This window comes from Triturus cristatus, chromosome 6 (genome assembly GCF_964204655.1).
Source record: "Triturus cristatus chromosome 6, aTriCri1.1, whole genome shotgun sequence".
Classification (NCBI taxonomy): domain Eukaryota; kingdom Metazoa; phylum Chordata; class Amphibia; order Caudata; family Salamandridae; genus Triturus; species Triturus cristatus.
Window position 1 is genome coordinate 743,403,036 of NC_140589.1, and position 19,855 is coordinate 743,422,890.

Genomic DNA, 19,855 nt, shown 5'->3' on the forward strand with positions numbered 1-19,855 from the left:
ATCTCTCTCATAAACTAATACTGGGTTACCTTATTACCTATAATAAGTGCTAACTTCAGATTGGGATCAAATAGAGAAATGATGCTTACACTCTAATGAATTGTAATTTAAAATCCTCTTTAATGGCAAAGTCAGAATTTCATTTTTATTTAAAATACTACTTCAAGAAAATAGTCATTTTCTTGTCTCAACCAACTGTGCCTTTCTGCCAGTGCCCTGGGTCACTTGACTTGACTGTGAATGGCTCTGCTGTTGGGGTCTGTGTATTGCTTGCAGACAGTGAGACAAAGGAAACCTAGGTGAGAAGGCCTTCCTGATAGTATGACTGGGGAGGAGTTGTCAATGGGCCCTGCCTGCAGCACACACAGAGGAACCTGACACAAGGCCTACCCTGTGCCCTACACAGTTTGGAGACCGGGTGCCCGGACCAGGGGAAGAGGAAGAACTGAACAGAACTAGTTAGAAGTGGTAGGTCAAAGAATTCCCCACACAGAGGCTGGCACCAGGTATAAAAATGAGACCTTCAGAACACTCATGGTCCTGTGGAAGATTCAGAAGGACTGCCTTGCTGCCACAAGGACTGCCTTGCTTCTCGAAGGACTGCCCTTGCTGCCACAAGGACTGCCCTTCTGCTTGCAGGGCGGCCTTGCTGTCTCAAGAAGGAATATTGGATCTGCTTGCCTTGATCCCAGCCTACCCAGTGTGACTTCAAGAGACAGTTGGCTGACCTCCTGTATGAGCTACAGGAGACACAATTAGATTCCATACACTTCCCTGCAACTGCTCAGCCGACTAACAACAACTGGAACTTCCTGAGTTCTGCTGCTGGCCTCTGCTGGAGTAAGTGCTGATCCCCAAGTGGTGTCCCCCAAGTCCTGGACCCTTAACTGTCATCAGTGAGAGTTTCTCCTTTGAATTTTCTGATCCACTAATTAGATTTATTTTATTCTATTATAGTTTGTTTTATTCAAATTCACTCTATTTGTTTAATTGGTTTGCGATTTGTATTGTATTGTGTTTTCACTGTGTTACTGTTTGTGTGCTGCAGAAATAATTCCCACATTGCCTCTAAATTAAACATGACTGCTTTGTGCCAGCCTACTAGGGTTTTAAGCACAGGTTCATTTAGTGACTTTAGTGGTTCATCCTGGCAACGATTCTGATTGTTGGTTGAGGGGGGCTTCTACCCCTCACAAACAATAAACTTATTTCTTATAACATCACTCACTACAATAACCCAGGTGTTATCTGTAGTATTTGGACATAATTTGAATGAGTAAATCCTCTTTAAGAAGGGCATTCAAAAAACATCTGTTCCGCTGAAATTCCCCCGGTTGTAGTGTGAATTCATTTCTATGCGCCACAATGTCTTAGGGCGAACATTTTTCATATTCATTTATTCAAGAAGTTGAAAGTATAAAAATTAACTAATCAGTAAATGTTGTGGTTTTATCGTGGCACCCCACGATTTTCATTGCACAGGAAATAACTAATTGTGGTAAAACAAAGCTCTAAAAAGCATGTCGAAGAACAATAATTTGACAACTGTTGGTGTGGATTATTCATACTACAGGTGTTTGCTTGTATCAAGCCCCAGCTTGTGTATTTTGTGTTCTGTGCTTCGATTCTCAAAGAGCCTATGGTAATTGTGGTGACTCACACCTAGCCCCTCTGCATAGCTTCCTTTTGCTGGTGGTAAATAGGCTTTGATGATTGATGACGGGGATGCTTTACCAGCCTATAGAAATAACTTGTCTGCAAGGGCAGTAATACGATTCCATGTTGTGTCTGTCAACATTCCGTTTTGTCTAGCACAGAAGCACAATTTCCATATCATATGCAGCATCTCTCCAGCAGATGAATAGAAGCTATTTTGTTCCGCTGTACAATGGAACTTTCAATCATGAAACAGCTGGCGCATTAATAGCATTCATGAACTAGATTCATGCTTCGTACTTTTTGAGGCATGCTTTATGGCTTTGATTATGCGAGGAAGTACAGGTTGTCCAGCTGGCTAATTTATTCTTTGTTTTTTTGTTTCAGCATGCTCTGGGAAGAATCTTTGCTAGATAATTTGCTCAATTTTGCTGCAACTCCAAGAGGACTTTTACTTCTTCAGCAAACAGGAGCCATCAACGAGTGTGTTACCTATATGTTCAGCAGGTTCACACAAAAGCTACAGGTAGGCTTGGTCAAGCGCACTTGATTGGAATAAAATATGAAATGCGCATGTTTTAATTCAGACTTTTGCAGTGATGTACAATTTACTTATGATGCGGGGTCTCCTCTTAAGAGTAAAGGACTTTCTGTCAAGGAGTGATGCTGAAACGTGGTCTTTTTTATTTGGACTCTGCTGAGCTTGCACCTTAGCAGCGGTGTAGAGGAAAATGGGGGACACCCTCAGTAGAACAATGTGGTTCCATTAGCACCTTCCTATGTTTGTTCCAGACATGCGTATGGTGGCTTCTCTGCATGCCTCCTGACATTGTGGCGGGAAGAGCTGCCACCCTTAGGAAAGGCAATAGGTACAACTTCTAGATGGGACACCTTGAGCAAGCACCCTCGCTTTAGAGAATCCTGTTGATTTGTTTTGTTTTCCCCATATGACTGTCGCGGATCGAGAGCTCCAGGTTCACATATTGACAAAGGCTGTGTAGCAGTGCAGTTCTCTATTAACAGACTGGTCAGTCACTGAACTCTGCTTAGCTACTGCAAATTATCCAGGTAAGAATGACTGCAGTATGAAAGTGAAAGGAATAATGGAGTGAATTTGATGGGGTTTGACATAATGAGCATTTATGACTGTCCCTCCCACTCATCAATTAGACCCTCATTTATAGTGGCCTGGTTAATGGGCCAGACCCCACCCCCAACCACCCCCTCGAGTTAACAGGACCAGTAAATCTTGGTGTGTGGAAAATCTGGCCCATTACGAGTGGGACCCTGAGGATCAATAAGAAATCGGAAATTACCACGAATCAGGAATTTTGGGTCTGATTCACCTAGTAGTTCTTCATTTTTACCTGGACTTTCACCCGTAGACTTCTTCAGGTGAAAGTTAAGAGATCTGTGGTGTTCCCACGGATCTCGTAATTCCAGTGGGGCCAGTAACTGCTGTTACCGGCCCATTGGAATTAAGTGGCCACTTGTCCTGAGGGCCTTAGGCTATCTTGCATCAGACACTTACACCAAAAGTATCTTACCTGAAAGGAGACAGTCACTGATGTTGCTTCATGACTGTGTTTTAAAGTTCTTGCTACTCCAGTGTACCCCTTTTGGCAAGACGAGAAGAAATTACTGATGCAAAAAGGGCATCGCATTAGGAGTAGCTGAAGCAGTCGAGGAAACGTCCACCTGTATAGCTATAAGAGATGGCCAATACATAAGTTTAAACAACCTAAGTAGGCAGAATAGCCAACCATGGCAGTACCAGGTGTAACAGATGTTGCACAACCACTTACGGGTTTTAGCCATTCTATTTTTCAATTCCTTTGTGTGTGCACTTAGAACCATACATCTAAATCCATCTGACGCACGTATTCTATACACTTTTGTTTAGTCTCCTAGACCTAAACCTGTTCAATATTGTGGCCACCGAATTAACTCACTCCATTGTATATATGCAATACACAAGGTCATTTCTGTTTAAGGGAATGGGAGGGGTCATGTATCATGATGTCACTGAACGGTCTCCAAGCTTTAATTCCGATGCATGCCCACTAAACCACACCATATATGTTTGTATGTTAAAGCACAAGATGTCTTAAAGTAAACCTCCCACAAGGGTGCACCTGCCTCTCTTCTAGCATTATCTTCTTTTTGAATGAACACATGCTTTCTCTTTATAAAATACTCTTAGCTTGGCCGTCTAGCAGGCAGAGGCTTCACTGGCACCCCTTATGATTGTTCCAATCTCCTGCAGCACTTTCCTTTTCTGCCCAGTTTCAGAATACACATCTGGGAATATCAAAACCCTGTGCCTTTCAGTCATTCTCTTTGTTGACAGCAGCAGCTTTTAGGATCCAGTTTCTTGCGTTTGCGTAGTTTATGGAGGCCTATTTTGATACCCCTCTTTTTCTCTTCCACGTATGGGAACCTAATTGATCTCAAAGGTGTACCTTCACAAGGCCAAGAGTTCAGGATCCCTTTAGTTGGCTAGGCTTGCCCCATAGGATGTGGGTGTTACCTCACTCCACAGAATTTGAGAATGACTCCTGTGGTTCTATTTTCTAAATACTTGTTTAAACTTCTTTTCCATTTTTCATTTGCTGATCCCTTCCTCTTGGTACTGGAGAAGTAGTGAAAGCTTTTGATTTTAGTTGGTTTCAGTAATCATGGTGCCATTTTATTCCCCTATCTCCACTGCCCTCTTTCTCTGGGCACTTCACTGGATCTCTTGCTGTGGTCAAGGAGTTGGGGAAAGGGTAGACTAACCTGCTCTTTTCCCATCACAGCGTCAGCCCCTCAACTCACCTGCAGCTTCTGTAAACTCCCCCCTCTCACTTACACGCCCGCGAATTATTGTTTTTCTGCACTACTCCTGTGCGACACTCTTGCAGGCAGTACTCTGATGTGCCATCAGGATAATGGCCAGGTGACATAGCCATCGTAACTCCATGATAGGGTGACCTCGTTGAGCTGCTATTTTCCTCTGTCTCCTTTCTGGTGGTCCACTTGTGAAAAAGAAGCCTTTATCGGACCTGCTTTATTTCTGGCAGTGCTCATGTAGAGACATGCAAAGTGGTGAATTGGGAGTAGGTAGGATCTCTCTGTTAAACTGCCATTGTCCATTGTACACTCAGCTACTCCCATAGCCCTTATTAATGACTGAAAATGCTACCAGCATTAAAAAAAAAAAAATAGTGAAGAGTTACCCTGCACCTTGTCTAAAAATACTTACCTGCCCACTCTGTCCATTTCAGTGATTCACTGCGTCAGTTTCACCTTAACAGCATGTGAGCACCTGTGTGCAGTTGCTACAGTCAGACTAGAGTTCATACCAAACTACCTTACTTACTTTTTATTTTCATTACTCAATATTTTTCAATCTTGCCCTGTCAGTGATCAAATGTTACGCATTTGCAGCTAGAATAACCGTGGTGTTTGTGTGTGTGTGTGTGTGTGTGTGTGTGTGTGTGTGTGTATATATATATATATATTTCATAATATTTCATGCATCGCTGTCTTTAGACCCGAGATAATCTGGGGTCAGAATTCTATACTGATATGATAAAAACTGAACTGTAGCAGAGCTGCTGCTTTTCAGTGCAGCTTTCGAAGTCAAAATGAGACATATTCTGGACTGTGGACATACATTATTAATCTAAGCAGCGTCACCTTAACTCTTATTGCATGCAAGAAATTGGGTTATTAGTTGAGATGGGTGGAAGTCCTACTCAAATAATAGACACAGTCCTTGTCAGGGTAAACCACAAAAGTCACTAAATAAACCGGTGCTTAAATCTCTAGTGGCTTGGCACAAAAGCAATCAAGCTTAATTTAGGGGTGATATGTAAAGTATTTATGTAGCAGTCAACAGTAACAAAGTTACTGTTGAGTGCTGCATAAAAAACAACACAAGAAAAAATCCCACACCAATTTAGAAAATAGAGTAAAATGTAATAAATAAAAGACACCAAAATAACAAAAATCCAATCAATAAAACCGGAGATTAGAGTTTTAGGTGAAAATAGCACCAAAACGCACAAAGCGCCACTCATGGTTACCTGGTAGCGCTGGACCGTGTAAAAGTCACATGTTAAGGCCGATTGTGATGGAATGCGGGTTGATGCATGGAGCAGGTTTGTCCCATTGAAAACTTCCCTTCTCAAGTCTGCATGAAGAGTGCCGTTCACGTTGGCTGGGGCTGTGAGGAGGAGGCTGTCTACTGAAGAGCAGGTCGGGTGTCACAGACGGTCTTAGCAGATCTAGGCCTACAAAGAGGGTGTATGCTGATTTTCAGTACCCATTCTGCAGCAATTCAGGAAGTAGCTGAAGACTTGGCTATTCTCACTACACTGTACGACACCTTAGATCCTCCCCCAGACTGATGGCCTCCCCCAGATCTTTATTCGCATAGCGCTAAGATGCCCTAGGGTATTGCACGCTTTACAAAATTACTTCATTCGTTCATTCTTCAGGTCTCATGAATTCGCAAGGGCATCCATTTGGCTTACTGCTTGCAGGATCCCTCTCTGGCGCCGTCTCTTCCCTTATTACCTGTTACCAGGACTGTACTGACTCTCATACAGACCTCTACTCTGCCCTATGATCCACGCGGGTACCCGCCACCTCAACATCACTGGATGATCCAGTGCCCAAGTCCATGTCTGATCTCCAGCTGAAGTTGGCTCGAGCTCGACCAATGTTGCTCTAAGATGACAAAGGCACAACCTTTGATCATGTGCCAACATTAATCCTGTACCTCTACCACATACCATGTAACAACCATCAGTAGAGGCTCCATTGTCATTTTGGCACTGACTGATCCTTTGCCTGAGCCGGGTGTACCCTGGGATATTGATGATGATGGTGGTGGTTGGGAGGAGGGCCTGTCCTCCCTCGTTACACCGCTGAGGCACTATATACCTTGACTTATGGAATGCCAGTGGGCTTGATACCTCTCCTGAGACAGACTTTGACTCACTACATTGGACACCAATAGAAGAAACAGCCTCATTTGCAGTGGTAGTTAGCAGGGCAGCGAAAGTGCTAGAATTACCGCTGACCTCCATTGAGAATAAAATTGTTTTGATGAAAATTCTACAGCCTGGGCCAGCAACCTCACAGCCCTTACTTCCATTCAATGACACTACCAAAGATACTGTTGTGACTACCTGGTCGATACCATGTTCTTGCCCACTTGTCAACAGGCAGGTGGTCAAACATACTAGATCGGTGCCGGGCAAGCTAGATTTTCTCACCAAGCACCCCTGTGAATAGAACCTTATTGTGCAGACTTTGACTAGTAAGGTGCCTTTCCTCCTTATAAAGCATCCAAAAGGATTGATGCCTTTGGCAAACATATGTTTTCTTCCACCAGTTTCTTGCACTGCGATGTGTAAACACAGTCTGTCTGTTGGGCAGGTGCACACGTGCCCTGTGGGACATCGCTCGTGAGATCTTAACAGCAGTCCCGGAGGACCTTAGCTGTTGGCTCAGACAATTCATAATGGGCAGGGAGCAGCCAAGTATGTTATCCGAATAGGTCCGGATACAAAGAATTCCCTTGGTAGGACGGTTGGTCTTGGTATTATCCTTCATAGACATGTCTAGAACAGGTACTCTGGCTTAACCAGTGATGCACAGGCTTCAATAATGGATATGTCCTTGATAGGTTTTGCACCTTTGGAGAGAACACAAACTCTGCTTTATAACTCTTTCGTTATAGCAGAGCTACAGTGCATTCCTTGGGGCTGTTGACTCCTGCCAAATAGTTAATGTACCATTTAGAGAAATGTAGGAGCTCTTCTAGAGGGCTGGCATAGGTGCAGAAACAGCCTTCACAAACATTGATGCAGTATACAGCCTTATGAAACTGCTAGGTAATATGAGGCACCCGTCTTCCAACTCCTCCTTCTTTGCTACATAGGCCAATTAAAGTGTTTAATGTATCCTTATCAACCATACCTAACCATTGGGAGGCAGAATTCACCACTTTTTTCTGGGTTGGCGATCCATTACGTCTGACAGATGGGTCTCGCAAATTGTTCATAAAGTGTATGCAATGCCCTTTCTCTCCTACCTGCCTAACCCCACCCCCACTCCAACCAGAACTCATTTTGTCAGAGTATCCATCCTGCTGCAGGAGGTGCTCCTGTTGCTCACTAACAGTGCTATAGAAAGTGTGTGGGGTCGGGGAAATGCAGGGGTTGGCACTCTCACTATTTACTCATCCTGAAAATGGACTGGGACCTCAGGCCTGTTATGGACCTTGCCCCCTGAATGCCTTCATGCTAAAGTACATCTCACAGTGACCTAGAGCTGATCTGATCTGGACCTAAGAGATTCAAGGGTGTCCTTTGAATTGCAGGTCATGTAACTTGATATACCCATCCTCTTGTCACCCAAGCGAAATCTCCTGTTCAGGGTTGGCCAAGAGCATTTTTAGTTTGCCATGCTCTCCTTCGACCTTATCAGTGCTCCTCAGGTTTTGAGTAAAGTGATGGCTGTGGTCGCTGCTCTTCTGAGGTCAGGAGTCCCTTGTTCCTGTACCTCGATGACTGGCTGGGGAAGACTGGCTTACCACAGTCAGTTGTTGACCACCTTCGGACAACAGCGGTACTTTTGACCTTCTTGCGTTTCACTAGAAACCAGCCAAAGACCCATCTCATTTCTTTGCAGAGACTTCCATTCATTGGGGCAATCCTGGACACGGTGAAAATCATTGCATTTTCTCCACAGTAGCAAGTCCAGGACATGCAGGCTGTGGTCCCAATGTTTTCAGGCTCATTGCTAGGTCACAATGAAGGTCGCCTTTTAGATTTGTGTATCTTATTGTCAACTGTGCCAGGTGACACATGCATGCTGTGCAATTGAACCTGAAGTTCCATTTGGCCCGGCAACAAGTCTTTTCCGACACCATCCAAGTCTCAGAGGGGAAAGCTTGAAATCCGCAGTGATTCCTGACCAACTGCAATTTTTCCAGTGGCAGACCCTTCACACCCCTCCTCTCCCGCCCAGAGCTGACAGTGGTGATGGAAGCATCACTGCCATGTTAGGCGAATATCATGGAAGGCTGGAGAACACAGAACTTTTGTCCCCTATGGAGGGCCAGCTCCATGTCAGTCTGCTGGATCTGCGGCCCTTCTTTTGGCCTGAAGGCCTTCCTGCCGTCCATCAAGAGGAGGCTTGTGCAGGTCTTGCGGACAACACCATTATTTTATGGTACTGCAACAAGCAGCATGGATTTTTGCCCTGTGTCCTGTGCCAGTAGAGTTTGTCTCTGAGGGTGGCTTTAATTCCAGGGCATATGTCTGGTTACCAACCATCTCATGGGTCCCTGAATGCCAGAGCTGATGAATTCAGCAGACTTCTTCTGGCAAATCAGGAGTGGAGTCTGCATACCGAAGTGGCAGAGGATGTTTTTCCTCAAGTGTGTGTGTGGGGGGAGTGGGGTGTGAGTGGGGTGTGAGATAAATCTATTTGCCACCATCGAATGCTCCGTGTCAGCAAGAACCCTTCATGGAGATGTGTTCCAGCTGAATCGCAGCAGGGGACTGCTCTAAGCCTTCCTTCCACTTTCTCTCCTTCCTTGAGATCTGAAGAAGATCAGGAACTGCAGGGCCCAAGTTATCCTAGTGGCCCCTAGTCTGGGTCAGCAGAATGTGATGCCTGGAACTCTAGGGCATGAGCATCTGTACTTCCACCAGGATGGCACTCTTTGAAGACCTCCTGTCTCAACAACAGGGCAGGGACTCCTACCCGAATCAACACAATCTACATCTCCATGCTTGGAGATTGAGCTACAGCAATTGACTGCATTTGACCTGCTTTCTGAAGTGGTGGCTGTCATCATCGCCCCTGAACACCCATCCCTGAAATCCATTTATCCTGGGAGCTGGGACATATGTGAAACTGGGTGCAGTGCCTGAGACACTGACCCTTGCAAGCAAAGCTGTCAGTTGTTCTCTTGTTTGTTTTGCCTTTAACCTAGCAAAGTTTTGTCGTGAGCGTTTTAAAATGTTATTTGTCGCCCCTGTTGCCAGACCAACCGTCCTTGCTCAAATTATCTGTTATAATGAGATGTATTAATGGTTTGACACAACTTTCCTCCCATTCTGTTTGTGATGCCACAGTGGGACTTTAACTTAGTCTTAACTTTCTTCATGTGTACACCTTCAAAGCCTTTGCATAGTTGCTCCCTGCATCTCCTACCCGTGAAAACTGCCTCTCTCGTTGTAATCACATCAGCTCATCATATGAGTGAAATCTTTAAATTATTATTGTTTATTATTCAATTAACCTCTTCAGTGCCCCGCCCTTTCCCCGCCCTGTGCCGGGCGTTGCATTAGTGGGAGGGGTTCATGACGAGATAGTCTCGTCATGGGCACAGCGCAACCGCGCTCCATGACGAGACCATCTCGTCATGGGCACTGAAGGGGTTAATACCATAAACATAACAATACACAATGCCGAACAATGAAAAGAAGACATGCAAAAACGTCATAGGGCTACTTCAACCATAAAACCTCATGTCGTTGGGCCTTTACCTTTTCCTTCATCCCTTCCTTTCAATTGTAAAAAAAAGTGCAATACAGAAAATAAAAAACCTTGCAGTGGCTTGACCAAGCCACAATTAATTTGTAGGACTACTAATGAACTTTCTCCTAAAACACCATTATAGGTGTAAAAGTTCCTAAGTGCAAATTCAAGCAGCAGTAGTGGGAGCTATAGTAAGTAAACAATGATTTTCAATCAAATATAGTACCCAAATACAAGACTGTACTTTAATAAAGGCCAAAGTGCAAGACGAAAGTGCCAAGTTAAGTAAAATTATTGCCTTAACAAAGCGAAATAGGGAACAGCCACTATAGGGGACCCTGGCAGCAACAATTTTATAGTGCTTCCGTTTATCGTACTCATAAAAACACTACTATGGGGGTTATGCTTGTGTGCAAATTAAAATAGCAAGAATAGGTACTATGCTAAGTGGTCAGTGGTTTTCTGTCAAATATGGTCCCTATGTACAAAACTATGCTTCGATACTTAACCAATATGCAAGACAAAGCTGCCTAGTTGAATAAATTACCTTAATATGAAGGGATAGAGACTAAAGGGATCCCTAGCAGCCTGACCTTGCTATTTATTCGCTCTCATACCTTTGACCAAAAAATAAAGACCTGAATTAACACGGCCTAGAAGTGGGTGCCGAGATCCTCTCCCCCCAAGATCGCTCATTACATTATATTAAGCAGTTACCAGATTTTTTAAAATAGCCCAACAATGCACTAGTCTAGTGTTCAACTTTGTGTTAATTGGGTCCATTTACTCCACAAGTGCAGTCCTACAAGATCTGATTCCCGATCAAGAAATTTAGTAGTAGTAAACTTCTACGATGATCAATCAACATTGGGCAGATAAATATGATGTGGAGCAGAGTCTCTATTTCTTGATGGCACAGACAACAGGTTGGGGCTTCGGAAGAACGACCCAGCCTCCATTTTGGGATAAGGTATAACATGGGAATCTCTCCAAATCTGAAGGCCAGAAATGACTGTTTAACCTTCCGATCGTAAGATGCTGCCAACAGCAGCGATTCTCTTTGAGATGAATAGGATTTCAACACCAGCCACCCATGACGACGTTTGGACAGTGTTTCTTTATCTGCCGTCCAGCTTTGCAGTCTGATCGACTTATTTGCTGCTTTCTTAAAGGTTTGACCAGTAATCTTCAAATTCCAAAGGTCGCCCAACTCCAATAACCTGATGCTGTTGTCAAGATGTTTTTATGGGAGCGGTTTCCCCTTTGTAGATTGATCTCGTACCAGACTAGATTTGCCAAGGTGGTATCAGCCCCTACAGGCAATTTATGACCAAGCTTTACAAATGCTGCTGGCCTGGCAAGTGACTGTTTTGTGAGTAAAAATTCTAACCAGAGTTGAGCAGGCGTGGCTGACCTGGATAACCTAAAGATTTGTTTATAGGCTCTAATTATCAGTTTATAAAGCAGAGGAGCCTCATCACCAACATTATCTCCGATCCATATGCAAGGGTTGGCAGCAATTTGGCTTTCATAAATACTCCCATAGATTTCAATTCATGGCCTTTTATGGATCTTGCCAGTGTTGAAAATCCATAATTGATGGCCTGGGCTTTTGCCCGAATCGCCTTCTTCTGAGATGCGAAGGTACCATTTGCATCTAGTTTGACCCCCAAATAAACATAGGTGGCAACTTCCTCAATTTTATTTCCATTAAGAGTTCATTTTTGACCTTTGTAAGGGCCTCGATTAAGAGCCATCACTCAAGTTTTGTTGTAGTTTTCTTTCTGCCATTGTAATCTGCATAAGTGCCAAGGGAACTAAGCAGCCTTTGAAGGCCTAGTCGAGTATTGCTGAACATCAGGAGATCATCGCATTTAGAATGTGCAACATTGGTCATACTCCAATGCTCGGGTATGAGCTATCTGCCCATCCAATTCAGCTGAGTGATCCACCCGATACAAGTTCTAAAGAAGGGGTGCAAGCATGCAGCCCTGTTTTGTGCCAGTTGTTGTTTTCACTTTCCTTGATACGTGTGTGCAATCGCCAATTTTTATCTTGACCCATGTGCCCGTATAAACTAGCCTGATTGCGTGAAGGATGTTGGGAGGAATGGCCCATCGCTGAAGTTTGACCCATAACCTGTTGCGGGGCACACAGTCAAAAGCTGCCTTAAAATCTACAAAACGCATGTAGAGAGGTGTCCCTGTAGCCTTTGGTCTATTTGTGATTAGTCTCAGGGCCATGAGGTTGGTTAAAGTGCCTTGACCCCTTAAGAAGCCTGTTTGATTGAAGGGGAGTGTTCCATTTTCATAGGACCAGAATTCCAAGTCATGAAGTAGTAGCATGGAGAAGTATTTCAATTCCACGTTCATCAGAGCGATTAATCGGTAGTTACTAGGTGAACTTGCCTGACTCTTTTTTTTAAAAATGGGGTGAAGTACTGAGCCCCTCCAGCTGTCAGGGATAACATAATTTTCCAGGATGTAGTTGAACATTGACCCCAGGATGCCTTTCTCCCTCTTATTGATAATTTGCCAGAATCTTTTTGAATCATTTCTTTTGGTAGTATAGAGAAGCTGGGCCCATAATGTTTCTTGTTTATGTGCCCAGATCTTTTTTTAGGCACCGTCTCTCATTGCGGAATTGTTGCAGAAGGTCTAAGTCTCCTTGGTTTTGGCATGATTGTCGGTAGAGTTTACCTACTTTCCTTGTTATTTTTCGAACATGGATGAGCATGGTTATCGTTTTATAGCAAGCAAGTCGAGATCCCTTATTGTAGCTGTTCGCTTTCTTGTTTTTGGTAATGTTATCGGAGAATATTTCCCATACTGCGAGTGGATTTTGGCCGGTTAGGGCTAGATCCTGCACGCTTTTGACCGCCTCCTCAGCTATGCGGTTAACAGAGCATGATGTCCATTTCAATCGCTTGAGATTTTCTGTACGAGTCTCCCCCTGCAACATACGAACTGCCTCGTGATTACCCATAGTTGCTGTCATAGTGATAGCCTGAGGATAATGGTCACTCACAATACAATAAACTATGGTATAGTTACAGAGCTTGTTGTATAAAGACATTGAGACTAGTGTGTAGTCCAGCATTGAGGCCACATTGCCCCTGACTGTCTTCCAAACAGGAGGGATATCTGCTGGTTTCCGACCATTCAGAGTCAGAAGGCCCATTAGCTCACAGGCTTTTATAAATTCTTCTCCAAGTGTATTGTTCCGGATTTTCAATGCCATTGCCTGCTCAGGGAGGGAACCCACTGCTTCAGTGTGTTCCTCCAATGGCTGATGGAATAGATTAAGATTGAAATCTCCTGTGACAAGCCAGACGCAGTGGAGGAACTGGGCAGACATTCTTCTAGAAGAAACAGCTCTTTTCTTTGAACTAATATATACGTTTGTAAGAAATATCGATTGATATTAGCTTGACTTTCCATTTTCACTACCAGCATATTTTGGTCATCCACATACACCTCGATTTTACTTGCTAGATTAGTGCTAATGTAGGTTGCCAGGCCACCTTTCACTCTTCCTTAGGTGCTCCTTCTTTCTGACGGTTTTGTTTATTCTTTGTATCCGATTGAAACATTAGGATGTCAAATTAACCCAGAAATCCTGTGTTGTGAACTCTGGATCCATGTCGGTTGTCTGTAGGCCACTAATGTTCCAAAACCAGACAGAAAGGCAGCCCTGATCTGTTACTGGTGGCCGCTCCTCCAATCAATCATGTGAGTGAATAACAACCACTGTCTATGCAAGCGCCCTACAACACATTTTTCAAGACAAATTGGTGCTGAGGAATCTAGGAGCCTTACTACTAAAAGTCGTGACTTCCTTCTGTGTTGAACAGTCCATCACTCTGCCAGCGTTCTTTGCCCCATCCATCGAAAGAGGAGTAGGGGCAACGTCAGAGGGATCCTAAAAGTACCAAGGATCATTGTGTGGATGATCAACTTTTTTATTGCATTCTCTGGAGCCAAGGAAGCTTTGCAGAAGAGGGCTCTGTCAAGGGGTATTGTCCTCTGCATCAATATATTCTGCACACTGGCCAAGAAACAACCACCTGAAAGTCTGCAAGCTCATTCCGCGGAGACCGTATCTGCGACAACTGGATTGACGCCTGTACTTGACATCTATCAGGCTCGCCTTGACAGCCAGGTGTGGTGAGAAGGACATTTCACCCACTTGGCAAGACTTTTTGGTTTGAGCCATCTCCACAGACTACCCCACGTTGGGGACGTAGTGCTTTGGTATCTGTTCTAAGGTGAAGAATCTTCAGTTAGAAGTATCTGGCAGAAAAACAATTTTTTTACGTTTAGTAACGAATATACTGGTGAATAGTCGAAGTATAGATTCCTCACTCACCTCACCATTCTGTTGAGTGACCTCTTTCTAACTTTTAAAATGGTCCCACTGTAGAATTCAGCCTAGTGTTACGAACAATGGTTTTTGCTCCGCATCCGAGGGCACGGATAGGAAAAAGACAAGAAACTGAAAACGGTGTGCAGGGTTGGTGCTTGTATGTGGCTCCTCTCGATCTCTTCTGGGGTGATTTGAGCCAACTTGAAGCTGCACATCGCCTCCTAGTGGCTCACGGGAGCACTGCTATGAAAAAGATCTGCAGACCAGTCTGGTACCTGGGGAATATCCTAAAGTGAGGAATCTGTGGATAGATAGCAAATCCAGCAATAGCATTCCTGGAGGTAAGTAACTTTTTCTATTTGCTCTTTACCCTTTGTTCGTCTTCTGTGTTCATTCATCTTCTTTACTCATCCTCTTTTCTCTCTTAGCAGCGCCTCCGTGTCCTAAACCACAACCTGTGTCTCCCAGTGGTCATATTGCTGCCTGTGCCGCAGGGGCAAGAGATTAAGTGAGTGTGCATCGCAAGACTACATCTAATGCACATGTCTTTGCTACAAAGGCTCTCTTAGGAGAGATCTCGTACACACTGAAACTCGGTTCATTAATTACTTTTAACAGATCAGTGTTTTGTGTTCTGGCCACATTTTGGCCAAATATGTTTTGATTTACTTAAAAAGAACCACCTTTTTAGTAAATGTTTATCTGCCATGCAAATGTATATATAATTAAAGGTTTAATTGGACCAGATTTTATTGTCAGGTGACAGTCACAGCTTAGAAAGGGTAAAAATTAAGGCCATCACCAACCCTGGCACTGGAAGTAAAGTATCTACTGACGTTAATAAAATGTATTGCTAGCGCCGCCTCAACAATGTATAACTATAATAAAGGCTATTCGGTTTCATTTGTCAGTGCATGTTTTAAATATACCTTTACCAGCTTGGCATATGTCATGTGCCTCCATTGCTCAGTGATTGGTGCAGTGCCCTAGACCATTTTATTTAAAGGCCAAGATTGTGATGCTGCTGCAAAGATAGCCTGCATAGATCTCGGGATTTCATTTTTAAATTAGTAATGGGGTTAGATACGTCTTGTGTAAAACATTACAGCTGTCAATGTAAGGCTAACTTACCTTGTTTCTTCCATTCCTTGGGATTCCTTTTTACATTCCATGTTTTCATTTAGGGGATCAGGTTCTGTTTCGCATTCTATCTTCGTTTCCTTTCTCTGCTGTCTGGGAGGAATGTTCAACACTGTACTCTGAATTCAGTAGTGCGTTTGTTTTAACAGCATGAAAATGGCTTGCTATCATTACTGTAATTAGCCTTGATGCTCCCCTTCACTGGTTTCGAAGTCCAAACAAGGTATCGGGTAAAAACCTGGGGAGGACACCATCTTTTTAAATAATCCTAGACCAATAACTTGCTCACCCCACCTTATCTGCAATTTTAAATCATTACAATTTTCACGTACTTGGTTCTGGGTTTTGATAAAATAAAATCTACTCCACTCTAGGCACAAATAGTGCAGTTGGGACGTGGTTAAACTGAAGATGGCGGTGGTCATGTTATCAGGGATCCCCTAGTAATACCACCCCTAAGTTTTAAATATCCTGCCTCAACTGACTTGAATCAAGTCCTGCAGGGTATGTGGGGAACCCAGGTGATGCTGCTTCAAGCCTCACCATTCTTCCACCCTGGATGCCAGTGCATGTGGGCTTGATGCCTGCTTGCATTTCTTGCATCAGATCAAACATGGCAGCAGCTGCGCAAGTGAAGCGTCTGTGCATAGCCTGCTGGTGAGGGGTGCACTTCCCTAGTTGTTGATGGCTCTGATCTGCTGTCCGTGTTGGACTTCTGCGTGTTGCTGCCTGCAATGGCGAGGTCAGTGCACCTGCATCGGCAAAGTCCTTTCCTGTTCTGTGCTGGGTTGCCCTTGTTCCAGGGAGCGGCCTGGCCGGTGTGCCTCTGAGTGACTCTGTCTTTGGGACTGGACCAGCTGACACCTTGCCAGAATCAGACAGTGGCTGACCTTTCTCGCCAACCATGGGGAGAAGGAGGTGACTGCTTCTCACGATTACGATGAACGAGAAGTGAGGGCTGAAGCAGAACTCCTTACCAGCCTCCCTTACCCTCTTCCCACGCTTCGAGCCATGTAGACTCTGGCCATAATCTTCAATAGCACAAGGCTCACATTTCACAACATAATCTTTCATTGGACCTGCCTAATATGCTGGCACTGAAAAAAGCACCACAATTGGCCAGATTACTATTAAGTGGACAGGAGTTGTGCCTCGTTTGACACAGGAGCGAGAGAAACATGGAGTGTGGAATGTAATCCCCCCAGCCCTCTCCTCCTTTCTGTGAAACACATAATTGTTGCAATATAATGAGAGAATAAAAGAATATTGGTACAAATAGTAATGTTGGTCTGAGATACCATGAGAAGATTGTTGAGATGTGATTGCACACTTTCTCAGACACCATGGAATCTCTGCAGTATAAGGGCACTAAGAATCTGTATGGACTTGACCTGTACTACCAGGTCACAGAGCTAAAACAATTAAGAGGGGGTAATGACCTTCTGTGCTGATCGCGGTATGAACCCATTGCAGTTATCGGAGTTGGGCGGAGCCACAAGAGACTCTGGTACAAAAGAACCAATTGTTTGTTGTCAATGGCCCTGTTGAACTGTCGGTCCCTCCCTAGTCATGCGACAGAAATTAATTCCCTCATTCTCGACCACAAGTTGGACGTCTTGTTTTTAACAGAAACCTGGATCTCTTCCAGCTCCGGCCCGGATATGGTCAGAGCACTTCCACCAGGCTTTCTTATATCTCACCTAGATAGACCAGTAGGGCGGGGAGGTGGAATTGCCATCCTTTACAGGGATACGTTAACCTGTAAGGTCCAGGATGGAGGGATGAGCGACTGTGAGAGCTGTCAATTCTCTCTACGGTTGTCGCATACCGCTTCCTTGGCAGGCCTCCTTGTCTATCGCCCACCTGGGACCATGGGCAACTTCCTCAACTCTTTTCTTGAAACGGTCGCGCTTCTTGCCTCTTCCACAGTCAACTTTGTGGCACTAGGTGACTTTAACATCCATTTTGATGACCTCTCTGGCAGTAGATCTTCAGGGTGATCTGAAAGCATTCGAGATTAACCTGGTCAATTCAGGTGCAACGCACGGGAAGGGACACTTGCTCGACCCCATTTTTTCGAACTCGGAACGCCTTAAAGTACTGCCCGCGCTGGTTCTGCCCTGGACAGATCATTTTATGGTTCCGGCCCTGTGGCAGTTTGATGTCCCAGTGGTACCTACACCTAGAGTATACACAGTGGTAGTTGAACATTGACCCCAGGATGCCTTTCACCCTCTTATTGATAATTTGCCAGAATCTTTTTGAATCATTTCTTTTGGTAGTATAGAGAAGCTGGGCCCATAATGTTTCTTGTTTATGTGCCCAGATCTTTTTTTAGGCACCGTCTCTCATTGCGGAATTGTTGCAGAAGGTCTAAGTCTCCTTGGTTTTGGCATGATTGTCGGTAGAGTTTACCTACTTTCCTTGTTATTTTTCGAACATGGACGAGCATGGTTATCGTTTTATAGCAAGCAAGTCGAGATCCCTTATTGTAGCTGTTCGCTTTCTTGTTTTTGGTAATGTTATCGGAGAATATTTCCCATACTGCGAGTGGATTTTGGCCGGTTAGGGCTAGATCCTGCACGCTTTTGACCGCCTCCTCAGCTATGCGGTTAACAGAGCATGATGTCCATTTCAATCGCTTGAGATTTTCTGTACGAGTCTCCCCCTGCAACATACGAACTGCCTCGTGATTACCCATAGTTGCTGTCATAGTGATAGTCTGAGGATAATGGTCACTCACAATACAATAAACTATGGTATAGTTACAGAGCTTGTTGTATAAAGACATTGAGACTAGTGTGTAGTCCAGCATTGAGGCCACATTGCCCCTGACTGTCTTCCAAACAGGAGGGATATCTGCTGGTTTCCGACCATTCAGAGTCAGAAGGCCCATTAGCTCACAGGCTTTTATAAATTCTTCTCCAAGTGTATTGTTCCGGATTTTCAATGCCATTGCCTGCTCAGGGAGGGAACCCACTGCTTCAGTGTGTTCCTCCAATGGCTGATGGAATAGATTAAGATTGAAATCTCCTGTGACAAGCCAGACGCAGTGGAGGAACTGGGCAGACATTCTTCTAGAAGAAACAGCTCTTTTCTTTGAACTAATATATACGTTTGTAAGAAATATCGATTGATATTAGCTTGACTTTCCATTTTCACTACCAGCATATTTTGGTCATCCACATACACCTCGATTTTACTTGCTAGATTAGTGCTAATGTAGGTTGCCAGGCCACCTTTCACTCTTCCTTAGGTGCTCCTTCTTTCTGACGGTTTTGTTTATTCTTTGTATCCGATTGAAACATTAGGATGTCAAATTAACCCAGAAATCCTGTGTTGTGAACTCTGGATCCATGTCGGTTGTCTGTAGGCCACTAATGTTCCAAAACCAGACAGAAAGGCAGCCCTGATCTGTTACTGGTGGCCGCTCCTCCAATCAATCATGTGAGTGAATAACAACCACTGTCTATGCAAGCGCCCTACAACACATTTTTCAAGACAAATTGGTGCTGAGGAATCTAGGAGCCTTACTACTAAAAGTCGTGACTTCCTTCTGTGTTGAACAGTCCATCACTCTGCCAGCGTTCTTTGCCCCATCCATCGAAAGAGGAGTAGGGGCAACGTCAGAGGGATCCTAAAAGTACCAAGGATCATTGTGTGGATGATCAACTTTTTTATTGCATTCTCTGGAGCCAAGGAAGCTTTGCAGAAGAGGGCTCTGTCAAGGGGTATTGTCCTCTGCATCAATATATTCTGCACACTGGCCAAGAAACAACCACCTGAAAGTCTGCAAGCTCATTCCGCGGAGACCGTATCTGCGACAACTGGATTGACGCCTGTACTTGACATCTATCAGGCTCGCCTTGACAGCCAGGTGTGGTGAGAAGGACATTTCACCCACTTGGCAAGACTTTTTGGTTTGAGCCATCTCCACAGACTACCCCACGTTGGGGACGTAGTGCTTTGGTATCTGTTCTAAGGTGAAGAATCTTCAGTTAGAAGTATCTGGCAGAAAAACAATTTTTTTACGTTTAGTAACGAATATACTGGTGAATAGTCGAAGTATAGATTCCTCACTCACCTCACCATTCTGTTGAGTGACCTCTTTCTAACTTTTAAAATGGTCCCACTGTAGAATTCAGCC

The 19,855-nt window shown here is 44.3% G+C and overlaps 1 protein-coding gene across 1 annotated transcript in view; it reads left to right on the forward strand.

Annotated features, from left to right (window-relative positions):
• TBC1D32 (TBC1 domain family member 32) overlaps positions 1-19,855 on the forward strand; it is an 886,600-nt gene that overhangs the window by 381,630 nt on the left and 485,115 nt on the right. The window contains exon 19 of the mRNA XM_085611276.1: positions 2,044-2,182. Within this exon, the coding sequence (XP_085467402.1) occupies positions 2,044-2,182 (139 nt within the window). The remainder of the gene's footprint in view (positions 1-2,043; positions 2,183-19,855) is intronic.